This window comes from Balaenoptera physalus, assembly GCF_965194825.1.
Source record: "Balaenoptera physalus genome assembly, chromosome: 7".
Classification (NCBI taxonomy): Eukaryota; Metazoa; Chordata; class Mammalia; order Artiodactyla; family Balaenopteridae; genus Balaenoptera; species Balaenoptera physalus.
The window spans coordinates 11,515,488-11,531,603 of record NC_138886.1 but is presented as its reverse complement, the minus strand read 5'-3'; the positions used below and the strand labels follow the sequence as shown (position 1 = coordinate 11,531,603).

General features: G+C 38.3%; 1 protein-coding gene across 11 annotated transcripts in view; it reads right to left on the bottom strand.

The window, feature by feature from the left end:
* The window catches only part of DENND1A (DENN domain containing 1A), a 533,368-nt gene that overhangs the window by 341,771 nt on the left and 175,481 nt on the right, over positions 1-16,116 (bottom strand). For all 11 annotated transcript variants that reach the window (XM_082467741.1, XM_082467740.1, XM_082467739.1 and 8 more), the window contains one exon: positions 14,977-15,096. In XM_082467741.1, the coding sequence (XP_082323867.1) occupies positions 14,977-15,096 (120 nt within the window). The remainder of the gene's footprint in view (positions 1-14,976; positions 15,097-16,116) is intronic.

The following is a 16,116-nucleotide window of genomic DNA, read 5'->3' as shown; positions in this document are numbered from 1 at the left end:
CACTTTCAAGCACTCTTAGCTGGTCTTCAGAGTAACTACATTCCCTGTATGAGCAGGGAGAGTCTTAGACTCAGCAAAGTATTTGAGACCTTTTCTTACGACTCCCTCTGATAGAGGGTAGGAGAGAAATAAATGATGAAAATAATAAGTTCCTTTCTGAAAAACAATTCTCTGTTTCTAACGCCTAAATCAGGTGTTTCATATAACATTTTTACCTATATGTTAACAACTTCACAAAGTAGATCTCATTATCTTTATTTTATAGATGTGGGAAATGAGGAACAGAAAAAGTTAAGTGATTTGATTTGTCATGTGGCTAATTTGAATTTGAATCTAGTTCTGACTAAATCTAAAAGCTTTGCGTTAGAACTTTAGGTAATTAAAACATGAGGGCATCATCTACCTTCTGTGGGAGTAGTAAATGCTCTGAGGTAAGGGTTTTGAGGAAGAGATATTATTTGTGTGTGTGTGAACGGGCAAATACTGAGACTGGGAAATAAGTTTTCTTTACCAATTTTATTCATTCAACAAATACTTATGGAGCACCTACGATAGACCAGGTACTCTTATGCGTTCTCTTTTAATCACATCTAAATTCTTATAAAGACTCTAGGAAATTATATAATTTCTCTTCGTAGAGTTTCCATATTCCTAGCCTATGTGCCATTGATTCTTAGGCCAATGTGACATTCCTTTTTCTCCTCACACATGCCTGACTGAAATCACAACAAACCTCAGCAGCTTTTAGAAGTGATAAGTTTGTTGGAGTATTTATGTTAAAAATAACAACTTCAACAGCATAACTAGAAATAAATATTATATTCCAACAACCAAAATTTAACAAGTAGTCAAGTAGACAGAGATGTAGACTGATATGATTGTATATCTCAGGATGACAACTGATAACCAAGATAGCTTTCCCAGCCACCATCAACATGTTACAGTATTAAAATAAATCAACTTTGTAAGCAGAATAACTGCTTTCTCTTTCTAGTCTGATTAACTTATTCATTTTTTCAAAACATTCTATTTGCCTCCCTGTCTTTAAATTCAGATAATGTAGTCTTTGGATTAAAGACAAAAACTAGAGAAAATATTAGTCTCTAGTCTCAATTACTATGCTGGTTTGCAGGGGCAGCAAATCAGTTAAGGCCTTTTCTTACGATTCCTTTTGATAGAGAGCAAGGGAGAAGAAACTGCTTAACATCCTCATGCCTCAGTTTCCTCAACCAGTGAAATGAAGAGATATCCTGACTACCCCTTCAGCTTGATAGAAACTGAAATTTGTTAAGTAAAACTCCAGAGTGGATGCTGAGTACCATCCAAAAATGTGTTGTTCTATATTTGAGCAACACAACACCAATGAAAAGACTAAAACAAGGGTTTTGAGGAAAGAAGGGAAAGGCCAGAATCATTGCCATCAAAAAGAAAGTGCAGTCATTTTCTCTTTTTCCTTATGCTGAGAGAGAATTCTGAATTGTCTACCCCTGCCAGAACACTAGGAAGATGTGTCCAATTCAGGCCACAGTGTTGCTTTTGGAGTGAAGGGGTATCGCAGTGCTCTGGAGTTCAGTTTCCTCTGCACATACACAAACACAAGTGCACAGCGCCCCAACGCTGTTTGTCCCCTCGGCTTCACAGCCCTGCCAGTTGGCAAACCCAAGCCAGGAAGTTGTCAATTCCAATTGCGTTTAAGGCCATGTAGTCTTATTAAAGAAGCCTTGCTGGTTAAGGGGCGTCCTCTGTTTCCAAAGCATGGGAAAAAAAAAAAAAAAAGGGCTCTGCTTAGATTGGAGCTGGCAACTTTCACTGACTAGAGTTTTCAAAGAGCTATGAATGAGTTTAACAAAGGAGGTCTGTGGCTAGTTTCTGGCTGAAGTCCATGTCAACAGTTTTTAAGGTCACAGGCCACACTAACTAACATTTATTCCCAGCAGACCCTGTTCTAAACACAAGCTGTAAGTAGTACAAATTTGGAATTTTTCTGTAATCCCTTGAGATATTCCTGATCCTTCCACATGTTTCTGCTCAATTAGAAACAATTCTCACTTTGCACCACAAGAGAGGCCGTGCTCAGCAATCTCAGTCCATCCTTAGGGTAGATGAACAAAAACCTGGCAAATCAAAGGGCTCAAGTGGGGAAGGGAAGGAATTCAGCTGGATCACACTGAAAAGTGCAGACAGCTCCCCAGGGGCTCAGTTTGTGAAAGCATAAAACGGGTTATGACAGAGATCCTGAGGCCACAAAAAGCAGGTTTGAGGCACGAATTGGGAATAGGTTCCTAGTCCTTTCACACAAATAAGATAGAAATTTCTGAGAAAATTAAAAGGCCAACTAGGTGAGTATAAAACAGTGATAATCTATAGGATAGGTGCTAAATATCCCACTGTGAAATTAATGCAATCATTTCTCAGTTAAGATGAACTCTTACTCATTTTTAGTGTTTCTAAAATCAAGATGCTTCTTGAAATCAATCTGAAAATTCAGTACAGCCCCTTTTTAGCCCCTGAAAATCTGTTTTTACCTCTATGGTACACTTTATAGCTGATAGCATTTTTAAATCTTGCAAGGCAACATGGGAATAATTACTTGGAATTGAGCACCAAAAATCTCATTTAATCTTCACGGCTACTATGGGAAGTATTTTCTGTTTTACGGATGAGGAAACTGAGGCTCAGAAAGGTGAAGTGACTTTCTTCCATTCCTATGCCTAGTAAGTAGTAGAACCAAAATTTGAACACAGGTCTGATTCCAGAGCTCAAGTCCATTCTGCAAACTTAGGAGGAGAAAAACACATACTAGAGCATCAGTGGTCATTTTGGTAGTTAAAGTACTACCATTTGTGGCATTCTATACTGGGAATCATGTTCTATATGAAGGTAGTTATCATTTTTCTAAATTAAAAAACACATAAACTGTGGTGTAATAAATATTTGGATTGAACTTGACAGGATAAAACTGCAAGAACTACTTCATTAAAAAATACAAAAAAGAAAATTTAAAACACCCGTGATCCCATTACCTAACTAGTCTCATTGTTAATGCTTTGATATTCAACCACCAGGTTTTTTTTCTATAAATTTCTTACAAAATAGAGATATCATATATGAAAATTCATCTCTTGCTTTTTTTGCATAACACTATGTCCTAGATATTTTCCATGTCATTAATCACCGAAAACACAATTTTAATGGTATTAACCTAGCTATCTCCCTCCATTAATTGTTTCTAATTTTTCATTCTATGTGCTATAATAGACATCCTCATACATGTATCTATACAAATATTTGAGTTTTCCTTAGAAGATTCCAAAAATGGGAATAATTTTAAAAGTTTTGAGTATACATTGCCAATTGTTTTCCAGGAATGTTGCATCATTCTCCACCCTGACCCACTGTGTGTAAGTGCCCACCTCATGGTCACCAAGTATCATCTTCAAGTTGATGCGACCAGGCTCACATAGACTTGGTTATGTACATGCCCACACAAATCACATCTATGACAATGACATGTATGTGTTACAACTGGTCTATCCTTCTTTCGATAACTCCTGCACTATGTAATGTTGTAAGGTACCAGTGACTACCTTATCAAGATTTTTTGCCTATATTATCTCTAGTCCTCACCCCAAAAAAAGCAGATATGAGGAAATTAAGGCTCAAAAAGAGGAAATGGAGCACCTAAAAGCACACTTCTACATCAGCTGGACTAGGACTCAAGTCCTGCTCTGACTCCAGACCATGCTCTTTATGCCGTGCCACCTTACAGCTCATTTTACGTCAGAGATGATCAACTTGCCTCTTCCAACCCCAGCACTGTCTCTTTCTCTAGCAATGCCTCTTCAGACAATGAGGCCAGACTAATCTTTAGGGAAATAAAGACAACACCTAGATCTCACAGACTTTGTGAAAGGAGAATAGCAAGCTGCATGTCTTCTTTAAAAAGCAAGACGGGGAAGCAGTGTAGGACTAGAAGGACGCTTACACACAGCTGGCAGAACCATAAAATGGCACAGCCACCTTAGAAAACAATGTGGCATTATCCAGTAAAGTTGAAGATGTATGTACCCAAGACATTTGGCTATTCAACTCCTAGGTTCATACACCAAAGAACCTAGTGCCTTTGTGTACCAGGATATCTGTTCAAAAATGTTCATTAATGCCATGAACTGGAAACAGCCCAAATGGCTACCTACAGTTGAATGTATGAACAAACTGTAGTATGGTCATACAATATGGAACACCTATATAGCAAAGAAAAGAAACAGCATAGATAAATCTCAAAAATTAAGCAAAAGAAGACTTAAAATAACAATTCCAAATTGTATAATTCAATTCATACAGGTTCCAAGCCAGACAAAACCATACCATATTATTCAGGGATACATACATAGGCGAAAAAATTATTCTGGGGTGCTGGAAATTTCTTAACTTAGTGATTACTTGAGTATTTGTTACGTAAGTGTGTACTTATGTGAGTATATATAATATATATGTACACTTATGTATATATACTTATGTGTGTACATACAGTTAAAATCAGTGCACTTTCTTTTTGCAGGTTACAGTTCACAGTTTCCAAAGAAAGGCACAGGGTTGTAGTTAAACACTTACACAGTAGATATAACACACAAAGAACTTTATCAAGTGCTGTTTTATGAGTCATCACAACAAAATTCTCAGTTAGTACTATCCTCAATTCATCATTGAAATAACTGAGACAAAGATGAATGAACCAGGGACTCCCCTAGTGGTGCAGTGGTTAAGAATCCGCCTGCCAACGCAGGGGATGCGGGTTCCATCCCTGGTCCGGGAAGATCCCACATGCTGCGGAGCAACTAAACCCTTGTGCCACAACTACTAAGCCTGTGCTCTAGAGCCCATGAGCCACAACTACTGAGCCCACGTGCCACAACTACTGAAGCCCGCGCACCCAGAGCCCGTGCTCCGCAACGAGAAGCCCGCGCACCACAACAAAGAGTAGCCCCCGCTCACCCAAGCTAGAGAAAGCCTGCGCACAGCAACGAAGACCCAACGCAGACAATAAATAAATAAATAAATAAATAAATAAATAAATAAATAAATAAATAAATAGATGTTCCTTTAAAAAAAGAAAAAAGATGAATGATGGGTAAGTGAAAACATTTTATCTTATTAATCCAATTTTTAAGAAGATAAAAAAAATCAAATATAGTACCAATGTTCATTCCATTACAATTTAAGTACTAAATCTGAGGAGAGGACAAATTCAGGGAGTCCCATTGTATGAAAGTTAAACTATCTCTTCAAATAAAAAGACCTGGAATTATAATCTCCAGGGAATTTTAATAAAGAGAAAAAAGATAAAAACAAGTATTGTTTCCAGTAGTTAGGGAACAATGGCTACCTTTACTTAATGAGGATAATCAACATTTAGTATATTTCCAAATACTAATAAAAAAGAAAAAGTACAAATTAAAAATTTCTTTAAAATGATAACCAAAATTATTACATATGTGTTTTTTTTTTAAACAGATGACGGTAAAAATCCTAGCTCAGCAGAAAACTGGGCACTAGCAAATATAGTTTCTTTAGAGTCTTTTTGGCTTGGGTTTTTTTTTTGTGGCTTTTAGTTTTTTATCCCCCCAAAGACTTTTCATTTTCTTATGGGACTAGAATTTAAAAAATAAAAAATAATTTTTTAAAGGAAACCAGTCATTAGGAGCTCAGGCAAAAAAACTACAGGACACTGAATTTCACCCAACTTCTTTTTCTATCACACATTTAAATAAGTTTTAAAATGTCAAGTTTTTTGGAGCCCAGCATTTTTTGCTGCATTTTGGGCTCATTAATACACATAAAGAGCTAGTTAAAATACCAGACTGAATAAATGAACAATGGGACAATTAACCCCACATACAAAGCTCCACCCACCTTACTTCAAAGACATCTGAAATACAATGGATTAGAAACCATAAATAATGCCTCTCAGAATTAATTTTGTAATAAATATTGTTTTATATTATAGATAAGGGATTAAAAATCTCCATAGTGGCAGTCTAACACTTGTGAATTGAGTTAGAGGATAATTGCCCTTAGTTTTGCTGAAGGTTACTGGTAGTTACATGTCCCATGAATGAGAAATAAACACCTATTCAATTTCCATTGCACACTACAGCACAGAACTTAATTTTACCTACAACGTTTAAAAATTCCCTAAGTTATTTCTACATAAAGTTTTAAGATGCATATACTTTCTTTTCATTCAGAATGTAATATATTAAAAATCAAAATTTATATTGCTATGTAACTTTAAAAGTATTCCCTTTATGCTACATTATTTTTTGCAATTTACAACACAACTCACACTAATAAAAAGGATTACTTTGAAGATATGTCAAAGTGAAAATATGGAAAGGAAAAGTAAACTAAATACATTATTTGTCATTTGATTTAAATAAGACTTTTGATACTATTTCCATACTTTTATGTTCATTGTTTGCAGAAGTTAATAATTATTCTTCATTGTCAAGAATTGGGTAATAGCTCACACGTTAAGATAAATAGTAGTTGAGCTTTTTTTTTTTAAACAAAAATACCAAAGTAATTAGCTGAATGACAAATTCACTGGAACAAATGCATTTTTTAAAAGAACATAAGTCTTAGCAAGAAATTTTTTTTTAGATAACTAAGAGCTTCTTCCCTTATAAATCAATCTCACAAAAATAAGTTATACAGTCAAAAAGATTCTCAGGAAAGAATATTTAATGATATGGAAAGATGCTTGCTTATAATATGATAAATGAAAAAGCTAGGTAGAAAACTATACCTACAGCATGATCCCAATTCAAGGAAAGAAACACATCTAGTCATTATTAGAGTCATAAGATGATAGACTGCTTTTCTTACTTTTCTGAAATTTTCTAAAGTCCTCTAATGAGGAAGTATATCTTCATAATCTCAAAAAAATTACAGCTAAAAAATAAGTGACTCATAATTGATTGTAAGAATTGTGGGCTCTTCAAACTTCAGATGGCATAATGAGTCTTCTGTTTGAAATGATGTAAAGAGGTATATCTCAGTCTTCCGGGGCCTTTCCACGAGGGATAAATGTTAGGCCTCCTACTGCTTCTAAAACTGATCATTGGAAGGGCCAGAAAACCTAAATTCAGACTCTTCTTTGTATTCACAAATCTATCTTGCTCTTAAAATAAGAGTGCAGCTTAGATCCAAAGGGCAATTTTAGGTGTGAAGCATATTGAGTTATTTTCCTTTCTACCCCCTGCCCAGTGAAAAGCAAAGATAAGGCTCAAAGAAATACATTCTGCTTATTGTTGCTGTTGTGTAGGAAAGTGGTTTGCTTGCAGGGAGGTCCAATAAAAATTGCTGACACTCAGACTCAACCAAAAAGCACCAACTGGCCTCTCCTACAGAATGTTCTCCCTATCTCCCAGAAAGCGTCCCTCATATGGAATTCTTAAGACTCTCTTTCTCTCAGAAGGCAGGATCAGTTTTACTGGTTTTCCATTCAAACATACCCTGCATCAGATTTAAACAAAACTGTATCATTTTCTTTACTCTATAATAGTATGGTTGGATTGTTCACACAGACTGCAATGACGCTGGCCAAAAGCGGATGTGACTTTTTGATGCTAACTGGAGGTTACTGAGTCCTGAAAAACCTTAGTCACAGGTGGTCTTGGGCTTATTCTCCTGAGTTGGAAAAATCATTGCCATATCCTGGACAAGACTCTGGATTGGGGGTCAGAAGATTGCTATTAGCCAGCTAAAGAACTTGGAACAAAAAATCTTTCCTCTTCAGGTCTCAATTTCATCATATATAGAATGAGGATGGGCTGTAGTACATTATTCTTAAGAGCTCTTTAAACTCACCTCTGAGATCCTTCTGCAAAGGCAAACAACCGATCATGGTTCTTTTATCTAAATATATATGAAGAGAAACAAACTTTTGAAACCCGTAAAGATTGTTTGGTGGCAAGAAAATAAAATTTGAAGTTTTGAATCAGACACAAAAGAAAGGTATGGCAATAAGCCCAAAGCAGTTGAGACTATGAGCTCTGGGTTGGATTTTGGGTTCCAAACCAAATTCCTTCACTTACTCTTTGTGAGATCTTGGCCAAGCCACTGTATCTCTTTCAGTCTCCAGCCCTTTATCTCTACAAGGGAGATAATTTCATAAGGTTGCAATAAGAATAAATGAGAATTATGTAAACCACCTGGCATATTAAATAAATGCTGATTCCTCCCTTCCCTTCCAAATCCTCTATAGTGAGCTCTCCTGACTTAACTCTATCCATCTACAAAACGGTATAACATTAGCCATCAGCAGCAGTTGCTAGAGGCAGCAAGATGAATAGGCTATGGAGGGGAAAAAAACAACAAAAAAGTGCACTCCTGGAGTTCCTAGGGCGGTTTCACTTGCTGCCCTGCACTAAGCTTCGTGAGCATTAAGAAAAGGAAGTGCTCTGCCTTCAAAACAGAGTGAGAAGATACCATGTCTACTGTAATGCCCAACTCATTCAATCTCAAAATGAAAATTTTCTTTCAGCCGAAGTCTTGGATTTTCAAATACTCACAACTCACAGGCTGGTTTCCTTTGTAAAGGACCAGGAGGAGAAAAGAAGCTTTCTCCTATGGTGGACGGCCCTGAGGCTGGCTGCTGGTGCAGAAGACACACCTGTCCTTCCAACTGTCCAGCTTCCCAGCCCTCAAACAGCAGGCTGCTAGGAGAGCAAGGGCAATTTTATTTATTTTCCTTTCTCCTCTTTAAAGGTGATTTTCTTAAAACTGTACAGCTTGTTACTATTGTTGAGTTGTGACTCCCTAGAGGATTATACACTTCTAAGCATGAAAGCATCTGTGTGGCAATAAAACATGCAACATTCCCCAACCACTTCATTTTTTTTTAATTAAGAAAAAAAAAGTTACAGCCTCCCACAAAGTGATGTTCCGATGGGCACATCCCCCAGCAAGCCTTTCAAAATACTCTGAGAAAGGGCCCTGGGCCTCGTAAACCAGAGCCTCTGCAAGCCCCATCCCATGGGTTCAGTTTCTGACAGAAGCCATGTGCCAGGACCCACAATGAGTGGAATTATAATCTGCGTAGCAATCAGGTCTTCTCCCAGCTGACCATCCAGAAAACAACATTGTACCCATCATACTTTTAAGGGAAGGAATTAAAAAGAAACCAAACAGCCCCAGAGAGATGGAAACATTCGAAAACCAGAGGAAAGTCTTCTGTTAAGTAGTATGAAAGATCCAGGTTTCCCAAATGGCATTTAAGGCATTGGCAAGAAAGGCTGATTTCTCCCAGAGGGGCCCCAGCTTTGATGCCCAAACTGCCCTCAAACATCAGGCTGTGTGCATTTTTGTATAGCAGGATACCCTCAGGCGAGACAACCATAAATAGCTTAAAACAAGAATAGGAGATTCCATCTGTTTCTGGAGTATTTCAGCAGCACCTGCTTTCAAGGTAAAAATCTGGGAGCTGTCCCCACAGCCTTCCTTCCCAACTCCCTTCCCCATCCCCCACAGACTTATTTTATACCAAAGCAGCTAAAACACAATCCAAAAGGGCTTCTGCCACTGCACCTGCCTAAAGAAAGAGTCCTTTGATTTTTCTCCTAAACTGTATGTGTTGGAGCAGTTAGAGAGAGAAGCCAAAGTTCTCAAAAGCAGACTCTATTACTTCTAGCGTCTTTTTCTCTGAGAAAACTGAGCTTTCCTGTTTATAGTAGAAATGAGTACAATACAGATGAAAAAAGGATGCGACAGTTGTTCCTGCCATTAAGACAGAAAGTGTTCCAGAAGGAGGATGGTTCTCACTTAACACAATTAACGTTTAAACATAAGCCCACATGCCAACTTGCATGGAAAGAAGGACAATAACTCCCCAACGAGGGCCAAGGAACACATTTCATTAAGGTATAATTAAAAAAGAAAAAAAAAAAAAAAACACTAAAGTTGAGGCTTGAAAATTCCAATCTAAATCAGGTGTTACTCCCAAAGTGATGTGCAGCATCCCTCTAACAATAACCAGAAAATCCCAAGCCTGTGTAGATAGCAATTTCATGTACAAAAGCCACTTTACCCTTGGTGTAAAAACAATATTTCTAACGCCTGCCCCAGACTATTGCATGGCACACCATTTTCTATGGGATAAATCCAAAATCTTGAGCATGTCCCACAAGGGCTTTCACAGCCTGGCCCCAAGACTTTTATGGCATCATCTCTTGCTGTCACCCTCTCATCAGAATTCTCATCATTCTTTCATCTTGCTATACCTTTCATTTCTCTGGGCCTTTGTGTACCAGTTCTCACTGCCCAGAGAGCTTTTCTCCCTTTTTCCTCCAGGCAAGCCCCCATTGATTCTCTAAGACCCAGTTTAACTGGAACCCATCAGCAACACTTTCTCTAATTCTCCAAGTCAGACACGGGCACTGCCTAATCTGTGACCCCAAAGAACCCTATACATACATATTTTTTAAAATAGCACTTACCACATTATATTTTAATTACTTGTTTACAGAGTCCCTTCCCAAAGATTAAGTGGCTCCTAAGACAGTAAGTGTAGTAGAAGTGAAATGGGAAGTGGGTATCAAAATCAGAGGTGGCCTGGGAACAGTGCACCCAGAAATATATTCAATTTTATATTTGGTAAAGGACAAAAAGTATACATTGTTTTCAGTTTGAAATACCAAGTTCAGAAAATTCAGCTCACCAAAATCTTGGATGAATATGACATCTGAAAGGTTCTCATATGGGGAGCTGGGGCTAGATCTCTGTGTCTATTTTAAGGGACCCCGAGGTAAATAAAGGCCAAAGACCACGTGTTATACATTGCTCATTCCTGGTATATACTAGATACAAAGATACTAATTGAATAAAAACTTTAAATGTTAAACTAAAAAAATTTTAGATACCATCTTGATGAAACAAGTTATTTCTTCCCAAAATGTATAATAGGTTCTGAACAATCCTATTTGGGTATAAAGATAGTTACTCAAGCTTTCTCAAGAGCTGAAATAAGATCCCTATATATACAGGAGAAAATTGTAGAACACAAATATTTTTAAAGTTCCTTTATAAAGAGTAAAGAAATTTAATATTGTATGGCTTATCTTCCATAATCTACTCCCCCCAACCCCAAGCAATACAGTTATGGCTTTGAACTCTGGCGTTCCTTCTGTTCATCCAAAACAAGAAGTTGGCTATAAATAGCATATTTCATTACAGTTTTAGCCTTGATGGGTCATGTGTTATTTGGGCAAATAGAAGCCACGAAAAAAGTGATCTAGGTCACTCTGTCTTATGATATTTGAAAGATTTCACAGGTAAATACTTATTATATCTTAGACTCAGATGGTGCTATCTAAAAATGCTAAAATACTTTCTCAGATTCCTGGGTTTATAATGAAGAACAACTAACTTACCCATAACTCCTGTTCTCCTAGCTGGTGCTTTTAATCTAGTATTAACTAGATTATTTAACTAGCAGCTAGTTAAATAATATAATGGTGACTCTCAAGGTAAATTAAAATGCTTTAATAGAGAGAACCAGTCAATTGTGGGAAGAAATAGTGCATTTGACTTTATATACCATGGTACTTTCATTAACAAGACTTATACTTCAGTACAACTACATCTCTGTCAAGGTTAGCTGGTGACAAGAATTCAAACCAACTTTGAAAAAATGTTTAAAAATAAACTCAGAGATTCCGCCTTTCAAAAAACAAGTTATTACTAAGTGTCTACTATATGCAGACATTCTTAAATACACTTTGGGTGTATTTATGAACAAAACAAACAAAGGTAAGAATTCCAAGCCTTCATGGAGCTTACATTCTAGGGGGGAGGAACAGACAAGGCCCCTAACAATGAACCTAATAAGTTATATTGAATAAAGGATGTCTAAGAACCTTTCATTGTGAAATTAAGTTCAAATTTTGTAAATACTGATGACCTAGTCCTTTATGGACATAATGTCTGTCCACTGTGCCATTGAATCTCCACTGTGACACTCAAAGGTGCACCTCTTATGACTAACATGAATTGTTTGGTAATATGAACCAATAACTGGATTTCATATTTTCTCTTTGAACTAGTGTCCAATGTGGCCTGTCCTCTCACTCAGAGCCCTCAGTATCCGTTTCCTGTTCTTCCAAGCGAATGGAATGGATCTCCCTGTCTCTGAAAGCCATGCACACAATATCTTGGTTGAGCACTACACTAAGTGCTGGGGATGCAGAGTTGTTTAAGACACAATCTTTACCCCTAAAGAGTTAACTGTTCAATAGGAGAAACACAAAGGAAGATCAAGGCTTATGAGTGTGTAACTGAAGTGTGCAAAGCATGCTGGGTGCATCCAGAGGATGGGATGATTACCTCTGCCTGGAGAAGGCTACTCTGAGAAGAGCCCAAGCTGAGTCTGGGAGGATGGGTAAATGCGTGAAGGCAGAAAGGTCCAGTCGTTCATATGGGCCAGGAAGCATATGAGCTTGGGACAGCAGCCAGAGAGAAAGTGACCCTAAGAAGCTAAATCCTAGAACAGCAGAGGCTATGTCTGCACAGATGCCATCACTAGGAACTACATCCCTCATGGGAAAAAATGGAAAACAAAAGTAAAGGTGGCTTCTGAGCAGACTTGAGCTAGAGTACTAGGCACACTGAGAAAGGTGACTGGACCTCCAGACACAGGTTAACTAAAGGAAGGAGACCAAACAGCAAAAGAGGATGATACTTATAATGTAACCCAGACCCAAATCCCACCCATGTTCTCTTGGCAGACTTCTCCACTCTCCACTGGACATGTCACCAACCAGTCATCCAGGGTTAACAGAAGCCGTTCCACTCATATGCTAGTCTCGACCCAGCAATGTTTCCAAACCAAGCATAGGGAAAGTGCCATTTTGTGTGCCCTGTATATAAGCAAAAGCTGGATAAGATAAAGAGAGCCTTCCGCCCTCATGTTAAATACCCATGAAATGCATGTCCCAGAATTCACAGAAGACTATTTTTAACTACAGCCACTATCCTCTGGCACTAGATTATCAATAGTAAGAAGACACTATGCCATGGGATCATTCTATGTGTTATATATAGCATATTATAGCATGATCATCTGTCTCCCCAGCTCATCTTGGGAACTCTTCAAGGACAGGGACTAGCTAATAGTAGGCATTCAATTAAGGGCTGACAAACAAATTAATGAATTAACCCACCAAATTTTTTTCCATAGTTCCAAGCTAGTATAACAGACAGAAAACACACAAATTGCTGTTATTTTTCATTCTAAATGATGACAGCAAGAGGCTATTCAACTAGCTTCTCGCAAACATGAAGTCCATGGCCCTACATGTAGACACACAGAGTCAAACGCCAGAATCAGATGCGAGCAATCTTTAAATTTAAATTTTTAAATAAACAGCTTTCCACTCTCTGAAATTTGCTGAGAGAATGCAATAATGGCAATTCAAGAGTCCCCTTTCCCCCAACACACACATCCAAGCTTTGAAAGAAACATCGTAACCCAAAACACCATGGGACAAAAACCTTTCTGCAAAACTTCAAGAACTTGGTTTAAACCCTCATCTCCTCTGAATGACTACATAAATATGCAGTGTCCTAGCCAAGGCTGAAATATAACATTAGACAAAAATGGAAGAGAAAATTTTCTTTAAAAAAACACTGTTAAATAAAAAAGTAAGCAATAAATTACATCAGAGTCTAATACCCTGGGCAGGCGATCCTTGGGCCTAGACTACCGAGGTGTGCTGGAGAGCAGCAGCCTCACAAAGCAGCCGGCTTTGTGCCTCCTTCTTAAGGTCTTTCCAGCAGTTGTTCTCTAGCGCCCAAATCAGATGCTATGCTTGATGAAGAAGAAAGTTGATTTCACTGATTAAAAATAATAATGATAATAAGATCTGTGTAGAGAAATGCAGAAGTAGCAGTCCTGACTGAGAGTTATCGAGCTCAGGCACTTTGAAAGTCAGCCCTCACCCCCTCATGCTGTGAGGGTGTGTGTGTTTGGGAGGCAGGGGGGTCTCTTCTTAGTGAGGAGGAGAAGAAAGTGCAGAGACTAGTACACCAGAGAACTACCCTTTCTGGAATTCATAGAGAGTCTGGCCTCTTATCCCCAGGCCCAAGCCTGGGGACCCGGGTTTTGTCAGGGGCGCCTCCCTGCTGTCCTGCCCTGAGCTGTTGCACATGAGCAGAGAGAGACAGGAGGCAGGCCCCTCTGACACCTACTTAACCGAGGCAGATGGGGAGGAGGGTGTGTGGGATGCCTTTACCTCCCCCTCAGGAGGCTCCCAGCAGGAGCCCAGAGCCAGCAGCTCCAAAATCAGATTTCCACACATCCTCCCACCCCAGAACATGCCTTACGTCTCTGGCAGGAGGAAACGGAGCAGTAAGCAAGTATGATTCTAGTGTATGAAGGGGGTTTTAGAAGACCTAAAGAAGCCTTCTTACAGGATTCTGCACTTTTTTCAAACCTCTACAGAGGGAGCCAAGTTGGGAAACAGTTACTCACTCATTGACCCAAAGGGGGCAGGGGTGTTACTCTGAGAAGGACACAATCAGTGTCTGCAAGACGTCCTGAGCTACAGACACATACTTTATTAATAATCTTACATACACAAAATGTCCAAGGGAAAGCCTAACAGGCTAATTTCTGACAGCTCCAGATAACAGCAGGAGGAACTGAAGCCATGCTGATTCTCCAGCTTCTACACACTCCCCAGAAGCAATGATCCCTTTTCCCACCCAAGGGATGTGATACAAATAAATAAATACAATTATCTGTAGAACTTAAAGTGCAAGGACAACATTGTGAAGTCCTTCGCCCCAAGTGCAGTGACTTTTGGGAAACAGATAGGAAAATAAAAAGAACAGCTGGAAAATTTAATTACAGAAGAACAACGCAAATGCTGACACTGTTTCACATAACTAGCCAATAGCCAAAGCCATTTTCCTTACCTTAAGATACAGAAGCAACTCTTGGCTCCTGAAGATAAGCGGCAGAACCCGAATCTCTGTTTGCTGTCAATGTCAGTGAGCACAAATGTGAAGTTCTGGCCAACTTGGCTAACTGTGAGGCTGCGGCAAAGACAGAACAAAGGGGAAAATGAATGTGCAGTAAGTTTCCTGATAAAGTATCTAATCACAACAAGTCGTTGAACCTGTAACATTTCCTTTCTCAGTGGAATTCTTTATAAATGAACTTAAAATTTACACACTTCAAGGGAACAGACTGTGAGCTAGTATTTAAAAACAAAAAAAAAGACAGCAAGCAGTGACCACGTCATCACAGCTACCAAACCTCCTACTTACTGAGCTCAGGCAGGTGTCCCTGTTGAACACTGCATCCAGTTCTGAAAGGTGCATTCTATTAACCTCATTTTATGGATGAAGAAATAACCTAGAGTGGCACTGCCTAAGGTGCCAGCTGGTAAACTGCAAAAAGCTGAATTTTAAACCTAGACCTATCTGACGCCAAAGCCCTCTCTGCCAGCTCGCTGGTAATGCTACTCACTTGATCATTCCTCTAGTTCAGAAAATAACAGGGATTGCAAAAGCAGAATTGAAGTACCAGCCACAAAGTTAGACACCATCTCATTTACTCTCCCAGCAACCCTGGAATTTAGCAGATGTTCCCATTTTACAGAAAAGGAAACTATAGAACTGAATAGGTAAATAACTGAATCAAGTTCACAGAGCTTCTAAGGGGAGGACCTGGAATTCAAGAGGGCAAGGTTAGCTGTTATTTTCCTAAATTCCTGTATCTTTCATAATTTCCAAACTTATGAGGAATATATTTTATATTTTACAGGACAGAAATAGCAAATGTCTTATCAATGCAAGGTATTTTCTAAGAAATGGAAACAAGGTTTTAAAGAAAAACATTTAAGATAAAAGCTAAAAATTCCTGCATCAACACAAAAATCAGCAAACCACACATAAAAAAATCTGCTTCAAAAAATTAAAAAGCATATTACTAACCACATTAATCTAGAAACTCTTTTTTAAAGTTATAAAATGTTTAAAAAATCCACTTTTTAAAATCAGTTTACCAGTTAGCTTAGATTCCTTTTTAAAAAGAAGTTAAATATTACAAAT